The sequence below is a fragment of the Pholcus phalangioides genome, unplaced genomic scaffold, assembly GCF_987345545.1.
Source record: "Pholcus phalangioides strain wild (caught in Gottingen) unplaced genomic scaffold, Ppha-v1.0 ptg000001l_1, whole genome shotgun sequence".
Taxonomy (NCBI): domain Eukaryota; kingdom Metazoa; phylum Arthropoda; class Arachnida; order Araneae; family Pholcidae; genus Pholcus; species Pholcus phalangioides.
Window position 1 is genome coordinate 21,433,985 of NW_028301594.1, and position 15,701 is coordinate 21,449,685.

Consider the following 15,701-nt stretch of genomic DNA (forward strand, 5'->3'; position numbering starts at 1 on the left):
TTATTACTTCTTAAAAAATTAGTTTTGAGGTCAAGGACCACATCAGATGACTCCGAGGCAGTCCCGTCTTAACGCATGGGTCCACCTGGGGGCGGGGGCTCAGAAAAACGATAAGTAGTCGAATTTTGCGAGAATTTCCCAGGTAGAAGCTTAGAAAAATTCCTTAGCACGGAGTCCATGATGCTCTTAAGACGACACTGCTCCAAGGGCCATATCTGGCCCGCGAGTCATTGATTGAGCATGCATGCTGTAAAATAACAATAGTTTTTCGTCACCACTGCACTGTAAAATAATTAGTTTTCAACCAAGAAAAGAACTGTTATTTCTATTTCTTTCGGCCAATCAGACCACCCACATCACATCCACACTGATTGCATTGTTTATAAATTCATCTGTTATGCTCGAAAATTACCAATCCATTTTCATCTTTCCACCTAATCTTTAGTTTAAGCAATTGCCTCGCAAACACTTCTACCCTGAGGTAAAGGAAGGACGCCTGCGTGGCCAGAATCGGAAAAAAAGCTGGTGTGGGCTCCAAAAATACCCATCCTAGGTGCCTGAAGCTGTACAAATAACCACTGGATAAGTAGAACAAAACAATAGAGCAAAACGTATAGGGTGAAGAAAAAAAGATTTTTTCATTTTTTGTTAGGTTTTTGTTTACTGCAAAACACTGTGGGTGCTCAAACAGCACCAGCACCTCCCCTCCTCCCGGTTCTGACGCCACACCGAAACATATGCATCTGGATACCCTCCATCCCTTAGGCAAAACAGGGAAAAGGGACACACGCAAAAATGTGAGAAAGTGGGGGTGGGGAAAGAGGCACTACAGTGAAATGTTTGCTGTGTCGGTGCCTAAAAAGGCTTTATCAATTGTGATGGCAACGGGGACTCCAGCAAGATTCAAGAGGCATAGAGAGAGAAAAAACATACAGTTTTCCTTTTTCTTTTTTTTTCGTGTTCGATATTTGCGGGAGGAAAAAAAATCTATATAGGAGATTTTTATTTCTTAATTTATTCTGTGGGGGCTCTGCCCCGTTCTACAAGAGAGTGTGGGTGCTCGAGCACCCACAGCACCCCGGCTCCGACGCCACCGTCCATCCTGTATATTGCGTTACGCGAAGCATATTTTTTTTTTCTCAAAACTTAAGAATAAAACAACAGCAATCTTCCAATGCCGCTGTGGTGGTCACAGTGACGAACTTGTATCGGGAGGTCCCAGGTTCGAACCCCATGGTGCCACACAAGGGGTTGGCTGAAGCTGATTTTCTATAGTTCCCAACTTCGAGGCGTGAATGCGAGACGATCCTCCCGTTAAAAATTATCGCCACAAAGAGCAACAGGCCTACAAACGGTACATATATCCAGTCATTACACTTCACTCCACTTCTGAAATATAGATGGCAGCGCTGAAAAATTAGGCAATGCATACTCTGTCCCTGATCTCTAAGACCGGGTACTCACTGGACCGATATAATAAGAGATAGAATCTGCAACTCGAAACAGATTGGTTAAAAAACCTGAAATTCAGGTGTTTTACCAAACCGTGTCGAGTTGCAGGTTGTCCCACTTATCGTATTGGTCCAGTGTGCACTCAGCGTTATGATAATACTAAATTTTGGTTGCATCTCCAGGTGATCATTGGGATCGGCATACTCCAAGTATCAAATTTGAAAATTTTGGAATTCTGATATAATCTGACGTAGTCTGAGTCACGCATCACGATCGTGGAGAGAGACATTCAGGAAGATTGTGTCGTCAATAGGGTTCAAAGGATTGGATAGAATATTCCAGTGAGTTTTCAAGAAAAACAATCATTTTCATGAGACAGAGAGCTAAAATATTATAAGTATCGTATTTGTAAAATTATTCCATTGAAGATCGTAGAAATGATTTTCAAAATTATGCACAACATCAAAATGATTGCAAAAGTTATAGCCATTTGAGTGGTGTTTCCCAACACCATACAAATTACTGAACAACCAATTGCGAATATTTATATTACACGATCCGTTCGCTAATGTATACGTACCTTTAGAGTATTCCGAGATGCCACGGACAAAAGTTGTCTAGGGCAAGGGAGCCGCGAGTGACAACAGTTTAAGAACCACTGCTGCAAAGGCTTTTTATTTGTTTTTCATCATTTTTTTTACCAAGACTAATCCCCCCACCCACGTAAGACGTTAGGCTATGAATTGAAAAGATTTTAAAAAGTTAGGGTTTTGTAAAACATAATGGAAAATAAAGTATGTAGTGTGTGTGTGTGAAAATATTTCAATCCTGTTTTTTACGGTCCCGCTCGTTATACAGTCGATGCTTGTTATAACAACCCCCATCGCTCCGTAGGAAGTGAACGTAACATTGTGTGGTCATTATATTGAAAGGAAAACATATAATCGTTAAACGAAACCTTCCGGAAATTTGTCTTACTGGTCGTTGTAATGGAATGATCGCTATAACTTGGAGTCGTTGTAACGAGCATCGACTGTATTTTCCGGCCAGCTGGACCCTACGAACCTGCCAAAATACGGCAAAAATTTTCATAGACGTTAAAGTAAGGAGTTTTACTGGATTTTATGCCGACCAAGCAAAAAATCAAAAACAGACTGAAATACAGTGTGGTCAGAGATCCGGACCTGTTTTGTAAAATGTATTTAAAGAAAGCTATTAAACATAGAGACAAACGGCTCAAATCATTCGAAAAAGGTGGTTTTAAAGCTTATTTTTACTTCCATTCATTTTACTCTCATCCTTACTTGTACTTGTATTCTTTTTCAACATCCATATTACAAATAACATGGGTGAGATATGCTATATATATATATATATATATATATATGCTATATATATATATATATATACAAAATATATATATATATATTTAACAATTATATATATAACAATTTATATATATATATATACAAAATTTCTACATGTGTATCTTTGCTTGACATTCCATGTATCACCAAAGATACACATGTAGAAATTTTGTAGCAAGGAAATAAAAACAACTTTGAAACATTCCCTTTCAAATGCTTTAAGCTGTTTGTATTTATATGTAATAGGCTATTTTAAAAAAGTTCAGACTTCTGGAACTTCCTATATATATATATATATATATATATATATATATGTAACAGTGATATCCCGACTCGATATATCTCGATATGATTCTGAATTGTAATCATAACGAGAAATCAGCAAATGATTAGATATGTGATGATTGTGATTTTTGACATGTGCAATCTATCGAAAAAAACTTTTTTGAAAAGTAAGCTAGTGGCATTTAAGCCTTGTGGGTCCTGAATCAGAGACAAGCACCAAGAGAGCCCTGCACTGAAAATAAAGATATTTGATGCCCGATAAATGAAACTAAAAATATATAAAACAATTTTTAATACTGGCATTTTAAGCAAAGTTCAAATGTTTGATAAAATTTACATAAAATACACAACACAATAATTCTAATTATGATTTCTGATATGTAGTTAAATGCTGTCCCAGTAATTAAACATTTCCATCAATGAAAATACCTTCTCCAACGACGAGATGCAATATTTTGCTGGCAACATACTCATGTCCTGGACCTAACATACTGAGAATCATTTTTGTACCTTCAGATAAACTGATGTTCTCATTTTCATAAACTGCAAGAATAGACTTGTAAGCTTTAAGGAAAAAAGACAAATAGAAATTTTTAATACATAAAAGGCAAATTACCCAACAAGGTTGTTGGGAAAAACATTGAATGAAAACAAGCTCATAATCAATATGGATGTCTGTAAAAGAGTTCAAATACAGCACTCAGAAAATCACCAAAGAATAAGTTAAATACAAGGAAAATACAAAACTCTTAATGCATTTTGGCACACTATGGGTGTCATCTTCAGAGGGTATAAAATATCACGCTAACTGAGGATCTCTTCAATTATCTAATCTCTGTAATTTTACATTTATTTTTTATCCTCTGAAGACGACAGCCACAGTATGTCAAAATGCATTAGGAGTTTTTTATACTTTTTTTTCCCTTATTTGTGCATTTGCCTTATTCATTGGTAATTTTAGGCAATTTGAGTATTATTAGGCAAAGTTTATCAAATACAGTAAATCCAAGATTACAAACAACACAAAGCAAAAAACTGGAAAAAACTGGGCTTATATTTACATGTAGGCCTATACTTAATATACTTGTCAAGAACGCTTTGGATAAAAAAATGTACTTGAAGCAGGTAGAAAGGAACATAGGTTTGTATGTTAGTATTTTTGTGCTGCTGAGCCTAGTTAACCATCCGTAATGCCTATTTTTATTCAAACCATGCTAGGAGTCCCTCCCATCTCCGATGACCTTTGTATTGGTTCAACTTTTTTTATATACATATTTTTTCTTCAAAAGTTTATTCACATCTGTTTTTGATGTGAAAATACATTTTCGAATGAGTGTAAAGCTACTTTTACACTTTTTTTAAAAAATAATTTTCTTTATTTTGCTACACATAATAAAGTCAGACTTGAAGGCATGCACAGAAACTAGCTTTGGAGAGAAATTTGCTTCCAGTAAAAGTTTTAGTTATTAACCTTCAAAATGTATCTTAAATTGACCAAGATTAATTAAAACAGCATATAAAGATATTTTGTTTTAATATTTGACTTTTTTAAGTGAAAATATTTTCAGTTGAATTGATTTGAAGAAAATTTTTGTATCAGTTTGACTAGAAGGTAAAGGTTAATGCTTAGACTGGTAACTATGACTGCGATCGATCATCACGCAACTTATGGAAGAAATCATTGAAATGCGATTCATGCCTCAAACTGTTGAGAAAACTTAAAAAGGTTCCACATCAATATAAAGTACAATCTCTACAAGAAAAGTATTTGTAAATTTCTCAGTTACTGAAAAGTGTTGTGTTCGTTAGTTTTCAGCAAAATTTTTTTCAGAAAGGAAAATCATGAAAATTATTACCATTCATAAGTGTTTCTAAACCAATTTCATTTTCCAACTCTTCTCTCAAAACCTCCAAGGACGAAAACGAATTGTTTTCAGATACATCATTATCACTCACTATTGAAAAATAAAAAATAAAAAATACACAGCGTTAAAAATGAAAATTTAAGTATGATACACTAATTATGCATAATATTAAATATGCATACTGAATATTATTGTGCATGTACAATAGCAATACTAAATACACTACTACTGAACCAGATATGCACTTTGTCCATATTCCTCTGTGGAAGTTCTAAAGAATTGGTGCATGTTGGAATATGTGTATGTATGTGTAGTGAACCCGACGTGAAGTTTGTTTCTGTGTAATGATTGTTGTGTGTAGTGCTTCCGTCTGCCATTAAGTTTACTAAAATACTAAACACACTGTCAATCATCAAGTTTTGCAATAGTGACTTTGTATAAAGATAGATCAGTAAATATATGAAAAAAATAGTGAAAGTTTAAAAAGGCTGTCCCAAATTTGATAGATTAATATTATTTTAAATGTGTGAAAAAATTAATATTTTTTTTCATCAATTAAGTTATTTTTGTTCAATGTTTTCCAAATTTCTTAAATTTGTCTGTGGTATGATTAATTCATATAATCACACCAAGACCAGTATTTGTCTGATCATCAATCAGACTTAATTGTCATTTCTGAGGAATTTTCGCAACAGTTTAGGATAGGATGTAGTTATCTGATAATTTTTTCCATGCATGTGAATGGCAATAAGACCATGACCCAGAGTACACCAGTCATTTCCAAATAACTATGCTTTTGTGCTCGCAGGCAGATACAAAGAAGGAAAACCTTGACAAGAAAATTAACTTATACCAACAATAGTTATCTGCTCCCCTCCCCATGATACTCTTTTTCAATGTGTGGTCATAAAAACCTTATTGATGTTTTTATGGGTTTTCACATTCTCTTCAATCTTATTATAGCACAGTTATAAATATTAATGTAGTTATTTATATAGTAACATTTAAATGTAACTACAGATAAAAGTGGATGATATACAGGGTGCATAGCAAACAGGGCATATGGCATTTTACTGACAAACCCTTGATCCTAGAGGCATACTTCTATTTAGAAAAAGTTTCCAAAGATCTTTTATAGTGTCATTTAAAGTAATTCTTTAAGCTAACTTCAAAGACGCAAATGAGAGAATTTTCCTTTCTCCCACTGAAATTAATTTAAATTGGAAAAAAAATTTTCTTCTAAAATTAAATTAAATTCACAAAAGTCTAGTCTATACTGCATATAGACTTAGTGAAATAAAGAAAGACACGATGATCAAATACAATTTTCCCAACAAATTTCTCATGAGTGTAGTCGACAGTAAAGTAAGCTGCCAGCACAATTCAAAAACCACTGATGACATATTATTGTGTGTGTGAAGTTTTTTAGAGACCTCTATGAATTAAAAAATGTATGTAACTAAAAGTAGTCATTTAATAAAATATGAAATGGAGAGAAGTTTGATTTTATAACATCAGGAAGAGTTAATGAGAGAAACATTATATTTTATGAAAGCAAAAAAGTATTCAACAAAGGTCATATATATATAAAATTGAAAAACTACCACTAGGCCATGAAGTAGATGACAAAGCATCGTCATCAGGTTTCTTGTTCCGAGAATCCATCAAGATGTTCTTCATATTCTTGCATATAAAGTATAAGTCACTGTTTTCATTATTGCTGCTGACTTCACTGAATTGTATATCAGATGCTGTTCTGTACAAGTCATCAGGTATGATGGTTTGTGAAAACTCCGGCTAAATTGAAGCAATAATATGGATTAAGAAGAATAAAAATATGACGAAATGAAGAGCATATTGTAATTTATAAATTATTTTAATTTGACTTGTGTGATGAATGTATATTACACACTTAAGGGAAGCAATAAAGATTTATTATGACTCATTTTGAGGTGATATGGAGAAAAAACACGAGAATAAGGCTGAGTGTTTCATTCAATCTGAGTTATGTTTTTTCACGTTTGTGTTAGCTAAAATGTTTTCTGCAACATATTTTTAGAAAAAAAAATAGCATGCTAACTACTTTAACTAAAAAATAGCTAAGAATTTTATGCATAGCCAGCACTGTACTATATAAAGTGACATCTTGGCTAATGAAAATACCTAATTCATTCCAGAATCATATTTGTTAGCCAAAATCTCTGTTGACAGAAACACGATTTCTCATGTTTCCAAATAAAATTACTCAAACCACAAATAAACTAAGAAGCACTGTAAAAAGACAAATACTGGCCAAGGGTTGGGATAAACAACTTTACTATTGGATGAAGGAAAATTTGAAGGAAGGTAAAAAACTAAACATATTTTTATTTCACACTGTGTATGAATGCAGTTGGGTTTGTGACAAATAGTAAAAACAAAAGAGTGTGGAAGTTGGTGTGCTATGTGATATAGTCAGAGCATATCTCTCTGACACACACACACGCGGAAAGAAACGATAAGTTCCTTTGGCCGGACAGTTTGGCATCAAAAGGTTTACAGTATCCACTGAAACCATTCATCCAAGTCATTTTCTCTTAGCTTAATCATTCATTTTACATGTAATGGTTCAAAGTCCTTCTGAAAAAGAAAAAAAGGCATATCTGGGAAGTTATTTTGAAGGGTGGAAATAAATTAATCTGGCTTTGTCAGTTATTCATTGGATTAATTTTCATCGGCTTGAAAATTGAGTTCATGAGATGGCTGTTTCATAGAATGCTGCCATATCAACTAAAAGGTTTGTTATCCTAAACAGAAAAACGTCAAAAAAAAAAAATCTTAGTCAAACAAACTTGTAAGCCAAAGTGTTCGTCAGCTGAAGTACCATTGTATATTTGGTAAGCACTGAACAGCTTAAGGTATGAATCATGAGAATCTACATCAATCCATATCAGCAAATGCATGGATTGAAATCGAGTATTGCTCACATGTGGGGTAAGCTACAAAGGGTGTGCATATTGAAATGTGACACTGGTAGATGTAAAAATTCTAAACTCTAAAATGAACAATAACTGTTTTTGAAAATTTTTTTCTGCTTTTGTTTACATGTTTCATGGTATCTATCAGCATCTATGCATGAAATTTAGACTATTTTTTTTTAATCTCAAAATTAAAAAAAAAAATTCTTGACCATAACATGCATTTCATCGCAAACAAAAGTATCATATCACAATTAGGTGATTTCAAATTAATTTCTTAGATGATTCAATCTTTGGTCCACCCTGGACATTTACCTCTTCATTAGTAACTTTGGCAGCTTTGACCAGACTGAAATCGAAAGCAACAGAACTTGAAGAAATGAATCGCAGATCAGGTAATGATTTCGACATGGATTTAAGAAGAAAATTGCGATTTGAATCACACATAGACTCAGATGTTCTTCTTGGAGCCAATGTACACATTTGGTGAGATTCATGGAAACAAGAAGAGCTAATATCATTACTACAAAAATGACAGGTGCGATTAACTGAAAAACAGTAATCAACAGAATGTGACCGGTCAGAAGTATTAATCAGGTCACATTGGGTACTTTTCTCACAGTATCCTATGTCTATTTTATTGTCTCCCACTAAATCAGTTATTTCTTGAATGGATTTCATCACAGGACAAAGAGATGAGGTTTCTAAGATATCACAGTTTTGATTTGGTGGGTTATTTATATTTTTGATAAAGGTATTAGCTGAGTTCAGCTTTGTATAAGTACAGGACATGACAGGTAATGCTGTACATTCCTCAGTGACACCAATAGGCTCTTTTGCAGACGCAAGGGGAATATTTGGTAATTTTTCATCATAAATATCAATTGAAAAAGTTTCCTGATTTTCATGCTCACACGAGTTTTCCCATAAACTCTTCTTACATGCGTCAATCTGAATAGCAGTTTTAATGCAGTCTGAAGAAAAATTGTTTGTCAGGGATGATTCCAGTTCCTCTTTATCCACTGAATGATTGTCATTTAAGGTTTCAGATTCTTTGTTATCTATTGTCAAAGTGTATGTCTTATATCCTTCAATTGTTGAAATCATTTCATCCTCTGAGTTGACTGGATCTATGAGATAAGTACCGGTTCCATATTTTTCAAAAAGGCTAGTCTCTGCCACAGAATCCACAGCAGTATCCCCAAAAGTCTGACTTTTAGAACTGTGACATTGAGATCCAGTCTCACTGGCATCAAAATCTTCATCATCTAGAATAGGGTACAGCGTTGGCGGCTTATCGAAACAGTCACATGGTAGAAATGGCAATGAATCTTGTATTCGTTGATCGTTTCGTGTTCTTCTACCACGATTGATTGGAGCAGAATGAGGTCTTTGCCTTTGATACACAATTACTTTATCCCTTGATGATGTTTGCTCCATTTTAGACGATGTTTCTTCTAAAGGTAAATTGACTAAATCTGTAACGCTGGATGAAATCTTCCATCTTGATTTTGGATCGGCTTCATTACACTTTGGTGGAGCTTTATTAATCACCGCTGGTAGTTCTATGTCTCTTTTGGCAGTTATCCAATCTAAAAGTCGTTTATTACAATCACTTTTTTCAAGAAGGGCTTCTACTAACCGGTTCACATTGCTCTGTGATTTTTTATTGCCACACAAACTCGAAGACTGTGATTTTGAATTATCTGTGACATTGCTGTTTGAATTTGTACAGGTATTGTTTAGCTCCCAGGGATTTTTGTAATGGCTCCTGTTAATTTCCAAATTGGTTACCTCCTGAGGGAATGAGACCGGTGGAAGTACATTATCACACGCAGAAATACGGAGAGCATCGTCGTTTTGTATTTCATCAACATTATTCACCGGCAATTGTGGCAATACTGAGAGTTTCTTGATTGGAGATGTTTTAACACAATCTTTATTTTCATTTGAACAAAAGGATATGCACTTATTATTACCATTTGGCATGGAACATTTGTTCTGATATTTACCACTATTTATTCTTTTAGAAGCCTTTGCAAACTTTGGCTTCTTTCCTGCGATAGAGACCCCATACTTTTTGGCAGGATCAGTCAGCCTGACTTTGACAGAATTGCAGATTTGAGCTGGATTCGATCTTTGGTTCATCGAATTATATATTTCTAATTCTTCTGGTGATATGTTGAGGACTTTAGACATTTGATTTATAATGAATGGCTTTTTTATTAAGGCATTGATTGACAAACGTTCATGAGGGTTTCGTTTGAACAACTGACTCAATAACATGCGGAGATCATCACTGTAAATAGTAGGAATCGGAGGGTACAGACCTCTCACAATTTTTAAAACAAGACTTTTCATATTTTTAGCTTCAAATGCGTGTCTGAGAGTCACCATTTCATAAAGCACGCAACCCAGAGACCAAATATCAGACTTATTATTGTAAGGCTTATTTTCGCAGATTTCTGGAGATAAATAATAGGGTGTGCCAATACATGTCTGAACCAATTCTAATGTGTTGCTTAATACACGAGCGATTCCAAAGTCTCCAAGTTTCGCAACCCCAGCATTAGTAAGGAATATGTTTTGTGATTTAATGTCCCTATGCAATATCTTTCTATCGTGAATATATTTCACAGCCAAACATATCTGCACAAACCAGTTCATAATCTGCTCTTCTGGAAACAAACTGCCTTTCTGAGTGATAATTTTTGAATATAAATCACCACCATCACAATAATCAGTGACTATGTACAAATTGTTTTCATCCTCGAAGGATTTGTGGTATGTTATGATGTTTGGGTGCTCGAGACGAGAGAGTATATGCACTTCCTTCCTTGCTTCCTCACATTCTTTAGGCGACATTGGTGACAGGTTTATTTTCTTTATAACATACTGTATTCTACTCTGCAGATTCTCCACCAGCAGAGCACTGCCGAAAGAGCCTTCACCGAGGCTTTTGATTACTTTGTATCCATCCATGGCCATCAATCATTAAAGATTCTCACATTTTCTTGTCTGAAAACAGAAATAAAGAAATTAGAGCATCAAATTAAAAACATATTTTTCCATATATATGTTAAGGTAAACGTAATAAATCTGGTTATTATACATAGTAACCAGTTGTTATGCATAATTGTTGATCATTTTGGTAATTTTGATAATTTTTCTTAAATTTATCATTTTTATTGGTAATCATGCATAATCCCCAGCTCATATTCATGAATATGATAAATTATAAACAAATTACTTAAATTTACCTCCTCCTAACCAGATCATAACCCACTGCTCTGTCTCAATGAAGTGATTTTAGTAGTTGGTTGAAGAAGATCTGGATTATGCTGGAAGCTGTGAGTATGTGTTGTGGACCTAACGTGAAGTTTGTTCCTGTGTTATGCTTGTTATAGCACTGACATCTGCTAAATAAATTTTTCAAACTATGAGTTAAGCCAAATGATTGGATAATTGTATTGTTGTAGGACTGCTGCCCTCTGTGGCAGTACTTTTCAATGGGGAGATCGGCTCGCATTCGCTCCTCAAAGTTGAGAACCACAGAAAACCAAATTCAGCCGACCACACTTACTTAAATTTACCAGACATTGTGCTCAAACTTTAGCCTAGGATGATGGACTTGGTGATGATGATGGGTGATGTTATTTATGTTGAAAAATGTTGATAAATGTGGAGAAAGCTGACATTGCCAGACTGATAATAGTTTATAAGTTTTATCCTTATAACACTTATTTAAATTTAATTTTTATACTAGAATATGTGTAATGCACTCTGGGACCACGAAAAATAGTTGTACAAAGCAAAATGATCTGAGTGGGAACATTATAAACAATGATCCAAAGTATAGTAGAAATTTCATGTAACAAATATGCAGGAACTGCATAATGGGGACCTCTGGCCAAGAAATGTGAACTGAAAACTCCTCCAAGTATGACACAATTGAGATACATTTCAAAACCCTAAGACTAGCCTCAGTCACTTCCTCAAGAGGCTCTTTGGACAATGCACTGAAGAGCCTTCGTATTAAAAAAAAAAATGTGAGTGCAGCTTATATAATGACAATCTCATTGTTATGAATAACTTAAGATGCACTGCCAATCGACTGATATGACTAAAGATATTGATTGAGACTTTTGTATTTTTATTATTGTAAGGATACAGGCTTGAACCCAGTTGGCGGCATGGTGGCGGTCAACTGAAGTTGGTTTTCAAACTTCCAAGGCGGGAATACAAACCAGTCCCCAATGCAGAAAAGTCTCTCTGCAGAGAGAGTAGGCAGACGTTCAACATGATATTCACAGAATATGAAAATTCAAGCATTTATTATCTTCACTTTCAAATGTGGAAGACAGATGACATCACCAGCAAGAACACAAAACAACCACAATTCCGTCAAAATAAATACTTTAGGGCCACATATCCACTCAAAACACACATATTTAAAAATGTAACGATAAATTACAAATTCTGTAGAGGAATGTATATGTGGTGCATGTACAGTTTAGTAGTAGCTGTTGTGCGCCCGTGTAGGCATCATTCTAGACTCTCATGGTGATCTAGGTTCAAGCTTTGTTGGTGGTAGGTACAGTGGTGATTAGCTGAAGCAGGTAATTTCTACAGTTGTCAAACATTAAAACACGAATGCAAGCCGGTCTCCCATTTGAAAAGGACTCTCTGCAGATAGCAGGTAAGCCCACAATACAACACTTACATAAAACAAAAATTCAAGCATCTATCATCTTTACTTCAAAATATAGAAGACAGGTGTCTGCACCAGCAAGTTTTGAAAGAACATTATGTGCTGTTTGCATGTTCAGACTGACTATGGAAAGCCTGAAACTCTCTAAGGGATCCAGGGATCTAAATTATTATTTTTTAGCATATATTTAATATAAAATCAATGTAGTCGGGCATAAGTGTGAAGTTATAGAAAATATCAAGAGGGAGATGCGCAAACCAAATATTACTATTGGTAGCTTATTATGGAGATGGTAGTAAAAATGTAAACAGTGGCATTGATCCAATTAATTTTTCTGAGGCTTACCAGCAGGGGCCCCACATCCTGGAGTGGGGTCCCTAGACCGGGATCTTTTGCGGGCCCCTCGGTCAGACTTTTCACAGGCCACTTCTGTAGTCAATTTATAGCGTAAAAAACAAAAAAATGATGAGAACTGTTCCGGATCCCAGGACTAGAGCCTTGCCAGCCCCCCCCCAATTTGTGGGGGCCATGCTTACCAGGCAAATTCTTGAAAATTTGAACCATATCTCATTTTTGTGAGGCCCCTCTTCTCTTGAGTCCTTCGGGTTCATGCCTTAAGACAGCACTGCATATATGTCCTACAAAAGACCTGAGGGTCCCCACTCAAGCATACAGGGCTTGGCACATGTGACAAAAAAATAAAATAAATAAAACCCTATCAGCAAAATCTAGTTTTCATGATGCAAAAGTGTTTCAAACATTTTTGAATGTCACTTTTGATGACAATCAGAAGCACATTTATGGTTTTCCCGCCTGCAGGCTACACAAATTTTGCCGCCTTTCTCCCATTCTATTTTAATTTTCTTGACTACTCTTTCCTCGAATTTGCCACCCTCAGCTATATCTCGCTTGGCCTCCTTCCATGCCTGCAAGTTCATTTGTGTTTCTGAGTCACACACTCTTTAAGTCATTCACATGCTTCCATGCCCTCTAGGTCATTGTTTTGGCCATTCACAGCTTGCACACGCTCGATGTCACTCTTTGACTGGGTCCTCTCTCTGTAGGCCATTAATTTTAGGCCATTCACATGCTTTCTCATGTTCTACGTCACTGTTTTGCTCACTCATGTGCTTGCAAACTCTTTAGGTCACTTTTTTAGTCACTGACCTCGCTGCTGGATGTCTGGGCAGAGGTGGATTTATTCAGGGTTATACAAATTCTGCAGTCTTTTTCTTATCCTACTAATTTTCTTACCCAATTATTCCTCAAATTTGCTGCCCTGGGCTATAGCCTGTGCTAATCCCCCCCCCCCCCACCCAGTAAATACGAAACTGATGACAATGACATTTTCCAAAAATACTTTTTTAGCAATAATGAATATCCAACAATACTTTTTAGCAATAATGAATATCCAACAATACTTTTTAGCAATAATGAATTTCCAACAATACTTTTTAGCAATAATGAATTGCCAACAATACTTCCCAGTAATAATGAATTTCCAACAATACTTTTCTTTCGCAATAATGAATTTTTCTTTCTAAAGTGAAATAAGCAATAGTTCATGAATCATATACATCTATAACTTGAATTTCTATACAGAGAGTTTCAGTGCTGAAACACAATGTGCATCCTACAATCACCCCCAGCTGTTAATGCTTGTTATCAAATTAAAATATCAATTATTATTCAGAAACACGTCGAACTAAATGAGAAAACTGATTTTTTTTACCTGTTGCTTTTGTCCAATATTCAAACAAAGAGCCAGCCATAGCAACCCCGGTAAACAATGCAATGTAAACAAATCTACCGTTAAGAAAATTCATCGCTTGTGGTCAATGATAGGAAAATAAGATGTCAGCACCATCTGTATCTGATAAAAGTAACACTGAGTAAATTGACCATATATTCTCGAACAAAATACGGGATATTGGTATTTAAATACACAGGACGTAGCAAACTATTGTCGGAAATGATGGCAAAAGTAAGAAAAATTTCCACAAATTGACATTATTTTCGGAGTCATGTGGCAATGATATGTATTTTTTGGGATAGGCAATTTTCTTGTCCTGTTTTCATCTCCACAAAATATGGTCATGGTATTGGCAATTTGACAGACTGCAACTTTTTCTGTCATCTACTGATAAAAAGTTAAAACTTTCGATCTTATACTACTTTTAAGCTCCATGGTTAAAACTTTGTAAACAAATAAAGTTAAGGTTACCAACCGTCCTTCCTTTAGGAGAACATGTCCTCCTTGTTGATGTCATTTCAAACGTCCTCCTCATCGAGAAGAAATATAATTTCTTTATTTCTCCTCCAAGGTCCTCCTGTTTCAGAAAATTCACCCTTTTGTATTCCTTTTCAGATTTCTAGAATTATTATTATAATTTTTTTTTGGTGGGGGAAATATTTTTTCCACTTTGAAACAAAAGTCGCTCCATTGATATGAGAGGAAAAAATTGTGGATTCCCACCCACTCATTCACCAATATCTACTGAAATTCCCAGAATTTTTTCTGTTTCCGCTTTTTTTCAGCAGATCTGTTTTCGCGTTGAGAAAAAATTATTGTTGTAGCCGAGTTTATCAGTCAGAATAGTGATGCCATCTATTGTGGTGATTTGGATAAGCACTAAGGGTGCGTGCCTAAGCGTCCTCTTTTCTCAGTTTGCGAATATAGTAACTTTACTACATAAAGTGCACTGGATTGATATACAGTATCTGCTGCCATCTGGCGACAGATTAGAATATTAGTCTCTTTCAAATTGGTCAATGCTCGATTTCTCATTGGGAAATTTCACGAAATTGAGTTGTAATCAATGCGGTAGCCAAAGGTGGTGGGGGAACTGGAGTCATCCCGTAATGTGAGGGAATGACTGAAAAAACGGGGAAAATATGGCCAAATATATTTCTATCTAATTCTATCACTTTGGTCCTCCAGAAAGAAATTTCTGGTTACGGGCCTGAGTGCATTAAATCATATCAGAGATATTGAGAAATTTTCATAGGTAACAACAACACAGCAATGTGAGTACTGGGGCATTGGTGACCCATGCAGAAAATG

General features: G+C 35.2%; 1 protein-coding gene across 1 annotated transcript; it reads right to left on the bottom strand.

Moving 5' to 3' along the window:
• Positions 1 to 3,379: 3,379 nt before the first annotated feature.
• Positions 3,380 to 14,455, bottom strand: LOC149090057 (uncharacterized). The gene is made up of 5 exons (XM_089232043.1): positions 14,370 to 14,455; positions 8,242 to 10,944; positions 6,574 to 6,766; positions 4,961 to 5,059; positions 3,380 to 3,668 (listed from the first exon to the last, which is right to left on the bottom strand). The coding sequence occupies exons 2-5, from the start codon at positions 10,912 to 10,914 to the stop codon at positions 3,508 to 3,510; spliced, it is 3,126 nt and encodes a 1,041-aa protein (XP_089088169.1). The 5' UTR covers positions 10,915 to 10,944; positions 14,370 to 14,455; the 3' UTR covers positions 3,380 to 3,507.
• Between the last annotated feature and the right edge of the window lie 1,246 nt (positions 14,456 to 15,701).